Source organism: Cajanus cajan, chromosome 6, assembly GCF_000230855.2.
Source record: "Cajanus cajan strain Asha chromosome 6, NIPB_CcT2T_4, whole genome shotgun sequence".
Classification (NCBI taxonomy): domain Eukaryota; kingdom Viridiplantae; phylum Streptophyta; class Magnoliopsida; order Fabales; family Fabaceae; genus Cajanus; species Cajanus cajan.
In genome coordinates, this window is record NC_138522.1 from 13,938,298 (window position 1) to 13,951,499 (window position 13,202).

The window sequence follows — 13,202 nt, forward strand, 5'->3', positions numbered from 1 at the left end:
CCAAAGAGAAGCAAAGTGTAGGCGAAAGTGTGTGATCACAGTCACATGCGATCATGTGCCGGCGCTTCCTCCCCAATCTTTTTTGTCTTGTATTCCTTATTCCGTCGGTTCTCTAAATCCGAAGCAACCAACTTTGCATAGTCTCAATATTCTGCACTCTCTGCCGTTTCACTGTCACTCCCTACAAAGCTAACAACAGATCACCAACTGCCTTCTCTCTCTCTTTTCTCCTCATTCTCGCTCCCAGGAGCCCCAGGCACGTGCATGTCACGTGCATGTCACGTGCGTGCGTCTCTCTCCTTCTCCCATTCGCCGGTCATAAATGCGGCGGCGCCCCGCCGAGTTTCGCCGCCCGGTGCGGCGCCGGTGGTTCTCTCATTGGATCTGCTTGCTTCTCGCCGCTTTCTCTCTCGCGGCTTTGGTTCTCTTCCTCGTGCAACACAATCACCGTGAAGATCGCCTCCAACACCCTCTTATGGTAAAACGACGTCGTATTTGGTGCACTCTCTGCTTTTAATTTTTTTTTCCCTTCCTTTTAATCAATCCGTTTCAGTGAATGAATGAACGCTTCTGTTGTTGTAGTTTTATTAGTTTCTTACAATTTGGTGTGCGAAGAGTGATTTTTGTTTCGTTTGCATTGGCAATTGGCAACCGTAGCAAGATCTTGAATGTTTCGTTAGCAATTGCGAATTTTTAAGCAATTGAATTGGCGACTGTCAATGTGCGTCGAGCGCGATCTCGAATCTCGCTGTTCGTGTTTCACTTTTTTGCGTGCACATGTTGAATATCCGTGGAACTGGAGATTCTTTCGCTAGGTTTGTTCAATTTGTGTTGTTGTGTTCCTTTTACTGTGATTACTTCCGGTTTTTGTTCTTTTGGGTGAAGGATTAAGTGCCACGGGGTTGCTGCTTGGAGAATTATTTCTTGTTTCTGATCGTCTATGTAGGATGTAGAGCAGAGTGAGTTGAATTTAGGTAGTTACTTGCATGATTGAAGTTTTGGGAGTCAATTGTGGTGGTTACTTTTGGATATGATTTAGTGGTGTATTTGTGAAAAATCACCTTTTTTTGCTATTTGTTGTTCTGAAGTCGAGCTTAACCTAGGTATAGATGGATCTTCCTGTGGTTCGTGAAGTTATGTATGCTATATTTGATTGATGCTAAGGCAATTGTCTAGTAGTTAGACTGCTATTTATGTTAACTCCGGCTATTAGATGTGCTATGTAAACGGAAAGAAAACTTGTTATTTCCTTTGTTCCAGAATGACTGCAGTGTAAGGTTTTTGCACACAGATTAAGAACAATTAATATATTAGTTTTTGATACAATTTTACTAAAATAACTGCACTTTCTCAATATATGCATTGTTTTTAATTGTGGTGGTTGAAGTATTTATGAGGGGGCAAATTGGCAAAAAAAAAAAAAAAAACATTGAAAAACTGAGAACATCAGTCATTTTGAAAGTTAATTCAAATGCTAAACTGCAGTCATTTTGAGATGGAGGGTAGATTAAACTATGATTTTCTAATTGTGCATTGTTTTGGGCATAGTACTATTGTCTATGGGTGGATGAACTATTTCCCTATTGTAAGAGGAAACTTTTCTTTCTAATATATTTTGTTGACCTTTAATGGAAAAATGACTGAAGAACAGATGTTGATATATGGTAATTAAACTCATTTACTGTTGGCTACTGTTCAGTGTGTGTTTGGACACACATCCAATAAGCATGTAAGATAACAAAATAATATCAAATGTATTCATTTATACAGAAGCTATAGTTTATAGCTTCTGATGGACATGTGTTAAGTGCGCGTCAACACCAAAACAAATATAGTTTTCACTCTCTTATTATTCCACTTGCAACCGTTCACTTAGGCATTGCCTCTTTTGCCAAAGTTGTTATTACATTGCCAATTCCTTGTAGAATCCAGTCATCATTTCTTATGTCACCAGTTCTTGTGGCTAATTCCTATAGTCATTCTGCTCTTCAGTATTAAACTAATAGATTTAGTCCATTTCACTAGTTTGTGGTTATATATCTATTTATGTTGCATAGAAAATTTGCCTTTCAACATTGTGTTGTTAACTATAATCTTTTAAATTTATGTTTATATTGCTGTCTTCATAATTTTGGTTGTTCATTAGTTATTCTTTTTCAGTCATCCAACATTGAGGAAAATATCTAAAACTTGTATTTTTTTTTTTTTTTTTTGTGAAAGCTTCTTCATGATTATGGTGTTAATTTTGTATCAACAAATGGTAACAAAAAAAGGTTAAAAAACAATTGCACACTCAAGTTTTTGGGTAAAATTATAAACAGTAATTGGTCATTTGAATAGTTAAACATGAAGTGTTAAACATGGCAAGTTTGCCTCGGTTGCAATGCTAGAACAATTTTACATTGTTGTGAAGTTATTTTTGTGCTCCATATGATTGAATGATTGTTGTGCTTTAAGTGACATTTCTATTTTTCTGTTAGTTATTTCCTTCCCCCACCCCTGGGTACTTACAGTGCAAGCTACTTACTTTGCAGGAGAGAAATGCTAAAGTTGAACATTTTCCTAAGAAATTGAATTTTACTGAAGAAGTTTTAAGTGCAACATCCTTTTCACGGCAATTATCAGAGCAAATGATTCTGGCCAAGGCTTATGTGATTATTGCCAAAGAGCACAATAATCTTCACCTAGCCTGGGAGCTTAGTTCAAAGATTAGAAGTTGCCAGCTTTTGCTTTCAAAAGCTGCCATGACTGGTGAGCCTGTGACCATGGAGGAGGCTGAGCCAATCATTAAAAGCATGTCTTCTCTAATTTTCAAGGCACAAGATGTCCATTATGACATTGCAACCACTATAGCAACAATGAAATCACATATTCAAGCACTTGAAGAGCGTGCGAATGCAGCAACAATTCAAAGCACTGTGTTTGCTCAAATATCAGCTGAAGCATTACCCAAAAGTCTTCATTGCTTAAATGTGAAACTTATGGCTGATTGGCTAAAGATGCCATCACTGCAAGAACTCTCACGTGTGAGGAGAAACTCCCCCCGGCTCACAGATAACAATCTATATCATTTCTGCATTTTTTCAGATAATGTCATGGCTACATCTGTAGTTGTTAACTCTACAGTCATCAATGCTGACCATCCAAAACAGTTAGTCTTTCACATTGTTACTAATGGTATCAATTATGGAGCAATGCAAGCATGGTTCCTCAGTAATGACTTTAAAGGGGTTACCATAGAGGTGCAGAGTATTGAGGATTTTCATTGGTTGAATGAATCTTATTCTCCAATTGTCAAACAGCTACACAGTCCAGAATCACGGCCCCTTTATTTTGGACCTTATCAAGGTGTAAATTTTGAGCCAAAGTTGCAGAACCCCAAGTCTTTGTCTTTACTAAATCATCTTCGGTTTTACATCCCTGAGATTTATCCACTGCTTGAGAAGGTTGTTTTCGTTGATGATGATGTTGTTGTCCAGAAGGACCTAACCCCACTTTTCTCACTGGATTTGCATGGAAATGTGAATGGTGCTGTTGAAACTTGTCTAGAAGCATTTCATAGGTACTACAAGTATCTCAACTTCTCAAATTCAATTATAAGCTCAAAGTTTGATCCACAGGCATGTGGATGGGCACTTGGTATGAATGTTTTTGACTTGGTTGCATGGAGGAAAGCAAATGTGACTGCAAGGTATCATTATTGGCAGGAGCAGAATGCTGATGGGACACTCTGGAAGCTTGGTACACTTCCCCCTGCCCTTCTAAGTTTTTATGGTTTGACAGAACCACTAGACAGAAGATGGCATGTTTTAGGATTGGGTTATGACCTAAATATTGACAACCGCCTGATTGAAAGTGCAGCAGTTATTCACTTTAATGGGAACATGAAACCGTGGCTCAAGTTAGCTATAGGCAGGTATAAGCCATTATGGAACAAGTTCATAAATCAAAGTCACCCTCATCTTCAAGATTGTGCCACAGGTTAAAATGCACTACTTCTCAATTGCTTATGGATTACGCAATTTCAGATTATTTTGATCCCTTGATCTGTGATTGCAGTAGCCATTATTGTAGAGTCAAAAGTAGAAAGTTTTGACTTTGCTAGGAACTTTCTTTTGTTTTTTTTTTGTTTTTTTTTTTCCTTTTATTTTTCAGTGTCTTGAAATAGAAGAGAATGATTATTATACACTAAAAAAGTTTAAACGCGTTAGGTGAAGAGGTGGGAGAATTCATTCTTGGCTTTTTGGGCTATCTTTTCTTCTTCTCCAAGTTGTAGATTTATTTGTTATTTCAAATAGTGATGTAATTCAATGGAAACATTTTTTTCCCTTTCTCGTTGGTTATTTCTTAATATCAAATATATTAATCGATTGTTTATTTGCTAAGCGAGCCATATTTTGTTTCATGTGGTGGTCCTTTAGAAACTAAAACATGGATCTAATATATGCGTGTTGTCATGTTACTCTCTTTGACAACTAGAGAAGCAAGAAAAGGATTAAGGAACAACTAGTCAGGAAAACAAATTACCACTATACTATGAAAAATGAGAGCCCAGGTTTGCATGACTTTAATGTTATGATGTTTCCATTTTCTCAACCAGGTGATGCGTGTAAACTGCTGTGTTTTGCTTTCAATTTAAGTATGAGTTGTAAGAACTAAAGCGAAGCTTTTGCTTTGCTGCTGATGTTCCTAACCAGTTCCAATTAGACTGTTTTTGGTAATTTTATATTTAAAAAATTGAAGCTTTTGTCTTGAGAATTAACATGTCCGTTATCAAATTTTTCGATGATTTATATAGACCGTTACAAAATTAAGGATGCGAAACCAAGTTTTTGACTTTTTATTTTGAACCAAGTTAAACAGCAACTAGTTTTGTTTGATAAAAATATTTTGCCTCTAAAAATCAATTTTATTGAATCACAAAATGACAGAAAATCATGATAGCATTTGGACGGAGATGACCTTTGAAATAAACACACCATGATGTTGCTTGCAAAATCATGAATTATAAGGTGATTAAACAGGAAGATAATAATCTGGAACACATTAATCACAGAAAACAGATTAGTGCCTTGAAAAATCTGAGACAAAATCTAGGAAGCAGACCAAATTGCAACCTCTGAATATCCATCTTCAGTAGCACAAGCTCGGAACATGCCTGCTGTGTTATAAGGCATAGCAAGTTCTCCTGCAGCAGACACAGCAACCAAACCAACAGTGCCTTTCGGTGTGCGTTCATGCACAACACAATCAGCAGCTTCTTTTAGAGAAACACCTTTGAATTCCATCAATGCTGCAACGTCTCTTGCAACAGTGGCACGTAGTATTGCTTCACCTTTGCCTGTTGCAGAGACAGCACAAAGCTCGTTGGCATATGTGCCAGCACCTATGATGGGTGAGTCGCCAATTCGACCAACCATTTTGTTCACTAGTCCACCAGTGGATGTAGCAGAGGCTAGGTTCCCATTACTGTCAACAGCCACACACCCTACAGTTCCTAGTTGACTATCACCATTAGCAACAATTGGTGTTTCTCCCTTGGTACCATTTTGGAGGGGTCGAGTACTGTGATCAATCTATATATTTTGAAACACAGATGATATCAATATGACAATATCTTAAGGTGGAAAATAAAATAAATTGCTGGTGATTGATGTAACAAATAACCATAGGATAAAACTTAAAAAGAATTTGTTAGAGAATTTTATTATTGTTCTCTAATTAGAATTAGAACTTCATCTCGGTAATATACATAGTAAAGATTTGACCAATAAAGGTTGGTTTAGTTAGTAATAAGTGGACTCATCACATAAGGACATAAGTTCAATTGATGTAATAACTTTGTTGGTAGGTAATATGTAAATATTTGGCCAATGTAAAACTTTGTTTGTAAATTATATAAGCATTCCTGTAAATGTTCTTTGCACCTTGAGATTTATCCTAACTCTAATGAGAAACTCCATTCATCTAATTTTTTTTTATAAAAATAAAATAAAATAATAGAGATTTACATTGAATTTAAAGGTCAGTATAAATTATCGAAACAAAATTTCAATTCTAATGAAAAATAACATAAATAGTACCTCAGGAAATAGTGTGTATAAGCTTTGTCCATCAACTACTCTTTCTTAAGGTGAAAACTTACAAACTAAGCCTACTCCTCGGACATAGAAGTAGGCAAAATCAAATACCTGGACCGTGTTGGATTCTTTTGCTTGCTGTAGTCTCTCAATATTTTCAGCAGTAATGAAATGGGTTGAATCTAAAGTCTCAACACCCTGAAAATAAGAATGTTATGATCATCGATGAAGGATGAGCCACAAGCAACAAGTATTCAATGTAAAACCAGAAAGGCACCAGCAACAATTGATGGTTGGTTTGCTTGTTATTCAAGTCATAAAAGCAGCTTTGTGTATATATATCATCTTGTTTATGCTTCATAATGGTGAGAACCTTGGGTATCCAATTGTATCTTCTTTCTCCTTTTCTTAGCTTCTATTTTACTATTTTCTCCCTCAAATTTATGATTATTGAATGTGAGACAGCAGAAAAAACTATTCATTATAATATGCCAATGATGTTTCATAAGTACCTCAATGGAAGGAAAAGAGAATTTCCCACAGAAAAACCAGATTTTACCTTAAATTATGGATGGTTGAAACTGGTATCCAAAGCTAAATTAATTTAGCATCAATTCATTTGCCTAATGAAGCACAAATACAAGATCCAAAAACAAAAGCCATACTCTAATTCTAGAAGCTCTGAATGACTCTGATGAATCATCTATCATTGTTATTAATTAAAGGAATAACTTATTCAAACGTTTTCATCAGGAACATGTTAATTTTCTTCTTCTTCATAGAAACAATAACACTGCACACAATCACAAACTTTGGAGAAAGTTCAACACAAGGGATGAGTAAACAGGTTAAAATCATAAACGAAACTCACTTGTTGTTTTGCAAATTCCTCTGCTCCATCAAATGCCAGATATACATGAGGAGTCTTCTCCATAACCAATTTTGCTAAAGAAATGGCATTGACAACTGTTTTGAGACCAGAAACAGCTCCACATTTTTTTGTCCTGCCATCCATAATAGAAGCTTCCATTTCAACTGTGCCTTTGTTGGTCAGCACAGATCCCCTACCCGCGTTGAATTGAGGAATATTTTCTAATTCACGTACCTAAATAGAAGAAGAAAAGTACAACAAACATGCTAGAGAGTGAAAATCATTGGAGTTCAATTAGGATAGCAATAACTCTAAAATACTCTGAAACTCGATCCAATAATTAATTCGTTAACATCTTTCATAAATCAAAGTACTCAAATTCAAGTTAAAAATTGAGTTTCATGAATAAATGAATTAGATTTGAGCAATTCGATTCGTTTAATTCATAAATAGAGTCGATATATAAATATATAACATATAATTAACTTTCTATTCAATTTCGGCTAACTAAAATTTAAAAAAATCTTAAAAATTTTGTTATGAGTTAATAATAATAAAAGAAGTGAACAATTTAGAATTTTATAGTTATGGATTAAATTTTTATTATTTTATGTAAGGTGAAGTAGATTTTATTTATACACTCTTTAATTGTAATTATGTTTCTTTAAAATCATACCTTGTAACCTTGCAAAGTTAAAAGAATAAATTATGTTTTCTTTTAAGAAAAATTAAACCATCTTTTTTTTAATCTAAAATCTATTATTAAATTAAAATTTTAAAATGCAAAAGATTATAAAAAATGACTCTTGATTCATGTGATTTGAATTAACAAATTAAACTGAACTATTAGTAGGCAAACTAAGTTGTATTTAAGTAAAAAAAAAATATCAATATTAAACAACCAAATATTATCAAGACAATTTAAGTTAAATCGAACATAGCTCAATTTGACTCATTTCAAATCCTAAGTGCAATGTTGAGAATTATTAAAGAATTAAGTACGAATATTTTAAGAGTCCAAAAACAAAGAAGGCCTTTTTTATTTCTCTCCATGAAATGTATTAAAATCTATGGAAATATGTGTTTGGATGGGAAGATATATTAAAGATGGTTATTCAAGTTTTCTAATAGAAATTAATTATCAATAAAATTAATAGATATTTTATACTAATAACATGATTAAAAAAATCTATGAAAATATGACTATAAATATTGTTTTGCATTCCCTTCTTATACCGTGCAGAGAAAAGAAAAAAAAAAAAATTGGTCTACCAGAAAACCAACTTAACACCACATTTGATCCAAAATCCTAACATATTAAGCTTATACATCTTTCACACTATATGCTGTTCTAACTTGCTCACTCCTACCGAACATGAGACTTTATATTTATACTTGTACTCCAACACAAACTCTGCTGCATTGTTGTGACATTCTAATTCTTATATCCATTTTTCTATTTTTTTTTCTTTAGAATCACTAGTATTTCCATATATTCAGTTCATATTAAACAGCCCATAAAAAAACCTTTCAGATGCGAAAATGAGAGTGTTGTACATGTATGGCTCACAGTAATAACTTCTGCCTCAATACCAAAAACATAATAATAATAATAAATAACTTATGCTCAAGATTCGAACTCATTCCAACTTTAATAATAATAATTAATAAGTGTCTCAAAAGTGATTGTTGCGTTATATTGTTTCTAAAAAAAATAATTATAAAGAATTTTATAAAATTATTAATTTCTTTCATTTATTTGTTGGTTTCTCTCCATCTATGTAAAAAAATAAAAAAAAAATGAGACTATTATTATGAAACAGAAAAAGATATATATCTATATATATTAACTACTAAAAGGAAACCTGATATAATAAAGTTTAGATCACATCTTAATCATTGACTATTTTTGTTCATAAAAGGGACTTGAAATTGACCACTTACCACAAGCTCTACTACATCCAATGGAGGCATGTTGGCTTGAAGAGCCTCAACCCCGATTTGCAGGCAGTGGCGGAGGGCTTGCTCTCGGGGTTGGCGGTGCTCCGGCGGCAGTGAAAGTGGGATGTCTCCGGCACCGCCGTGTAGAGCTATAGCCCAACCCATCTTCACCACCACACAGCCTCTCTAGCAATACTTGTTAAGTTACTCTTTGCCTGTTAATATAATAATGTGCAGCCCTATTAATGCACCATTACTTGCATGAAACCCAAAGATTCCCTTATTAAAGTAATATATAAGGGGAAATTTTCCATGATCTAATAAAATGTACATCATGCACTGACAGTTCAATATTAATTAAGATCATGTTTGGAGGACACATGCACGTGCCCATTAATATTTAGAGAGACAAAGAAATGCAGAGAGAAATAATAGTTATAATGGAAATATTATGTGATAAAAGATAAAGATAGGAGGGTCAAATGAGTATTGTAATAAAGGGTGTGTTCATGTATCTTTGTCTATCAAGTTAACTTTTGATAGTATTAGATCTTTATCTGTCAAAAATCAAACTTATTATAGTTTTGTATTAATAATATCATAAGTAAACAATTTTATTGATATAAAAATTGATATATTTTCTATTATATTTGTATTAATAATTTAATTTTGTTAACATTGACCTTTTTATACATTAAATGAGAATATTTTAGTAGCATGTATGTTAATTTAAATGATTTAAAAGTAAAGCAAAATTATATATATGTTAATCAAACAATTTACACGAGTACACGAGTATTAATTTTACTTTTGTTAGATCAATTAGATGTTTAATATGTAATATATATATATAAAGGTAATTTATTATTTTTGTGTACATAATTTTTTTAAGATGTTTTTTACTCTTTATTTATTGTGATAATTGTACACTTCTTTCTTTTAGAGTAGAATAACTCAATAACTTTATTTTATTAATTTAAATAAAAATTATTATTTGTCAAAAATAAACTGCATATCCCATAACTGTTTTGTAACTTTCACACCTTAGAACATTATTAACAAGGCACATAATGCCTTTTTTCACTAGTTATTTATTGTTTATATTTCACTTAATATTATTACCTTATTTATAATTATTTATGTATATAATAGACTGTCTCATTATTAAAAGTAATACAAGAAACTCTCTATTCTCTCTCTTATGTTGTTTCCTCTATACTTTCTTTCCTCTCGAAGCTCAAGAACAAGTATTCTTTTTCAAACAAGTCTCTACAGGCTCAACCTTATAACAATGGTTATGAAAGTTATAAAGAGATTGTGTTCATCTCACTAGAATGTTATTCAACCAATTACAGAGTAATGAATGTTCAAGAAAGAATAGGTTTACATAGAGTGAGTTTCTATACAAATGTATCTATGTAAAATTAGCATTTCTATCTTTCTTGTACTTTGAAACTTCTTATATAATAGCTCAGAGAAGATGATGTTGCAATATTTTGAGTCCAACTCGCAAGTTACTTTCATCTATCTTCATCATCTTTCCTTGTGATAGTAGGTGACCATTTGGCTCATTTAATGCGAACATTAAATGTATTTCATCAAATGGTACCTCTTACTTGATCAAAGAAGCTACTTATCAACGTTTCATACCAAATGAAATTTGCAAAAGCAATGTCAATGCAGAGTAGCTCTAGTAGTACTTTATATGCTTTTCTTTATGATTTTAGAGATTTGGTTTTGACGGAAAACAGATTTGTGAGTTTCGAAATGGTCTTTTAATTTGATTTGTTAAGGATGAAGCATTCAAATCAAACTTTATCATTAGTCTTAATAAATAATAAATATTCAATGTATATGAGACAAATCGTATGTTTCACCTTATTAACAATATCTTACAAACGATCTTCATCTTACACTTTATCTAATAAATCTTTCAAAGATATGTTTCAAAGACATTTTTACAGACGTTTTATCTATATAAAAACGCTTTTTTTTGTAAACATTAAAACTTTGAGGGAATCGTCTTTTGACTTAACAATATCCAAACTCCTCTACAAGTGTTTCTTAAGGGCACAAAGTGTTTAAAGAGACAAACAGAAAATATGAGTAACAAATATGTTAGACTAAATAGTCTCTCTTTTGATTAATCATAGGCTTCTTGAGCAAATAGGGACAAAAAGCTAAAAGCTTAAAACCTTTTATATCATAAAAGCCATTTTATTATGTTTTCATCCATTAACCATTAATAACCTTTAAAAAATTGAGTGCTACATACTTTAACCCTAATCCCATGTGTGGATAGAGTTAGGTTCATATAACAATTAGACATATGACTTCACTAATTTGACTTGGTGTGACTAAACTTTCAAACTAAAAACCACATAGTAATTTAACATAAGCTGGCAATAATAACTAAAAGAAAACATTGGAAAAATGTAAGGTAAAATAACAAAAAGAATGTAAGAACTATAAAATTAGTCGATGTTATATTTGTAAGAACTTAAAATATATTAATTAATTATAATTTATTTATTATAAATTTTATTTATATAAAAATAAAATATTAAAATAATGATTAATGAATATAAATATAATATTTATGCAATTAGATCTCCCACAAAGACACGTAGCGTGGTGTTGGAGTGTTTCCACATCGAGAAAAAACTCTTTAATATTTTTTTTAATAAACTACTTCGTGTTTCCCGTTTTGTTTTCAAATACATTGGCACTCTTGATTTCTTTAATTGCAATGAAGAAGTTGAACCAGACCAACTTATTTGTCAGCTAGTCCTGCGTCCTGTTTGGAAGAGGCCTTTCTGTCTGTTTAGCTTAAAATTAGTAAAATCAATTTTAAATTATTACATGTGATTGAAATATGTATTTAAATTAAATCACAAACATCGACAAATCTATTTAGCTTAAATAAGGTCTCTAATTCGAATCTTGTATTTGTATGAAAAAAAACATAATTAAAAAAAGAAAATTCTTCTAAAAATTGTCAGTCAAATTTTATGAATCTAATAAATACTTGTAATAGTAATTTAGTTAAAAAAATCAATCATTCTTATTGAAACACATGTATTGCCTCCCACTTCCACCACAGGCCTTAATTTCCACATCAAGTTTGTCCCCATACAGGTATTACAACCTATGAAAGTAGCTTTGTTGAACTCGTCATCTAATAAAATTATCTTTAACCTCAGTTTCCCATATATTTATCGGTCCAATTTAGCACAAAGAATATATACCTTAATATATTCGAAATACAAAGCCTAGGTACTCGATCGGCATAAGCCGGCAATTTCTATTATAATTATTTTCTTTCTAAAAAAATAACATTTACTTGCAAAACCAAATCTATGAATCCTCTCCTTTAAGTACCATTTAGTCTCACCACGATCAGCACAACTGAAGTGAAGATAACCAAATCAAAGGTGAACATGTCTTGTAAAGGTAACATGCGTATACGTTAATTTATCGTTGTACTAAATTACCAATTGATGTCGCCGTTACGCATGCAAAGATTGAAAAGGTGAAAGATTATAAATAGTGTCTTAATTAAGTGTAAAAAATGGATGCAGGTAAAAGCTCGTGGCAGGAATTGATTGGCATCAATGGACAAGCAGCAACACAAATCATCATGAAAGAAAATCCAAGAGTGAAGGCCTTTACTCTTCCAGAAGGATCAGTGGTGACAGCTGATTTCAGGTGTGACAGGGTTCGAGTCTTTATTGACTATAAGGAAAATGTGACTCGGGTGCCCAAAATTGGTTAACTGAATCAAGAGTCGTTCAAGTTTGACATGGTTTACTTTTAATGTTTGTGTTTGGATTCTGAAAATGTGATAGCTAATCAAAATAAAAATGTTTAATAAGTAGCTCCACTTTGTGCCTCTTCTATTGTGTTGAGCATGTGTTTAACTTAAGTATTGTTTGATTGATAATGGATTTACAATCGCTTGAATTTGAATTTTAGTGTAATTATTTGTTGTCTTATAGGTTTAATGATAATGCAATGTCAGGAAAAAAATTTACAACATCATCAAATCATAAATCATTGTTCATACAACTTTTAAGATATTTATTATAAAAGTTAACAAATTTAAATAAATAGTAATTTACAATTAGATGACAATGTAAAATTATTTTACACTATCAACACATTCCCATTAAACCTTAATTATTTGTTATCTTATTCTACATTAAAAATGAGAATTACAAAGTTTGCATATATCTTTTTTAAAATAAAAAAGATAGAACGCATGTTCAATCAATTTATATCTATATAACAACGACAATATATAATTTTTT

The 13,202-nt window shown here is 32.1% G+C and overlaps 2 protein-coding genes across 4 annotated transcripts in view; one reads left to right on the top strand and one right to left on the bottom strand.

Moving 5' to 3' along the window:
- On the top strand, nt 1-4,334 carry LOC109814484 (hexosyltransferase GAUT11). Of its 2 annotated transcripts, none has more exons than XM_020378924.3 (2): nt 1-478; nt 2,535-4,334. In XM_020378924.3, exons 1-2 carry the CDS (start codon nt 323-325, stop codon nt 3,984-3,986), a joined length of 1,608 nt encoding a protein of 535 aa, XP_020234513.1. In that variant the 5' UTR covers nt 1-322; the 3' UTR covers nt 3,987-4,334. The 2 variants fall into 2 exon arrangements, with proteins under 2 accessions (XP_020234513.1, XP_082932910.1); XM_083076784.1 differs by lacking the exon at nt 1-478 and adding an exon at nt 508-815.
- Nucleotides 4,110-13,202, bottom strand: part of LOC109814480 (isoaspartyl peptidase/L-asparaginase) — a 26,662-nt gene continuing 17,569 nt past the window's right edge. Inside the window, exons 2-5 of one of the 2 annotated variants that reach the window (XM_083076783.1) lie at nt 8,896-9,107; nt 6,952-7,185; nt 6,192-6,278; nt 4,110-5,576 (exon numbers count right to left, since the gene is read on the bottom strand). In XM_083076783.1, the coding sequence (XP_082932909.1) occupies nt 5,094-5,576; nt 6,192-6,278; nt 6,952-7,185; nt 8,896-9,057 (966 nt within the window). In that variant the 5' untranslated portion in view covers nt 9,058-9,107 and the 3' untranslated portion in view covers nt 4,110-5,093. Of the gene's footprint in view, nt 5,577-6,191; nt 6,279-6,951; nt 7,186-8,895; nt 9,108-13,202 lie in introns of those variants that run through there. The other variant, XM_020378918.3, reaches the window with a different exon arrangement.

What these genes read in the sequence shown, in the direction of transcription:
- LOC109814484 (XM_020378924.3), top strand. Translation starts at nt 323, where the DNA reads ATGCGGCGGCGCCCCGCCGAGTTTCGCCGCCCGGTGCGGCGCCGGTGG. An exon ending in GCCTCCAACACCCTCTTATG is followed by an intron (nt 479 to 2,534) that starts GTAAAACGACGT and finishes CTTACTTTGCAG; the next exon opens with GAGAGAAATGCTAAAGTTGA.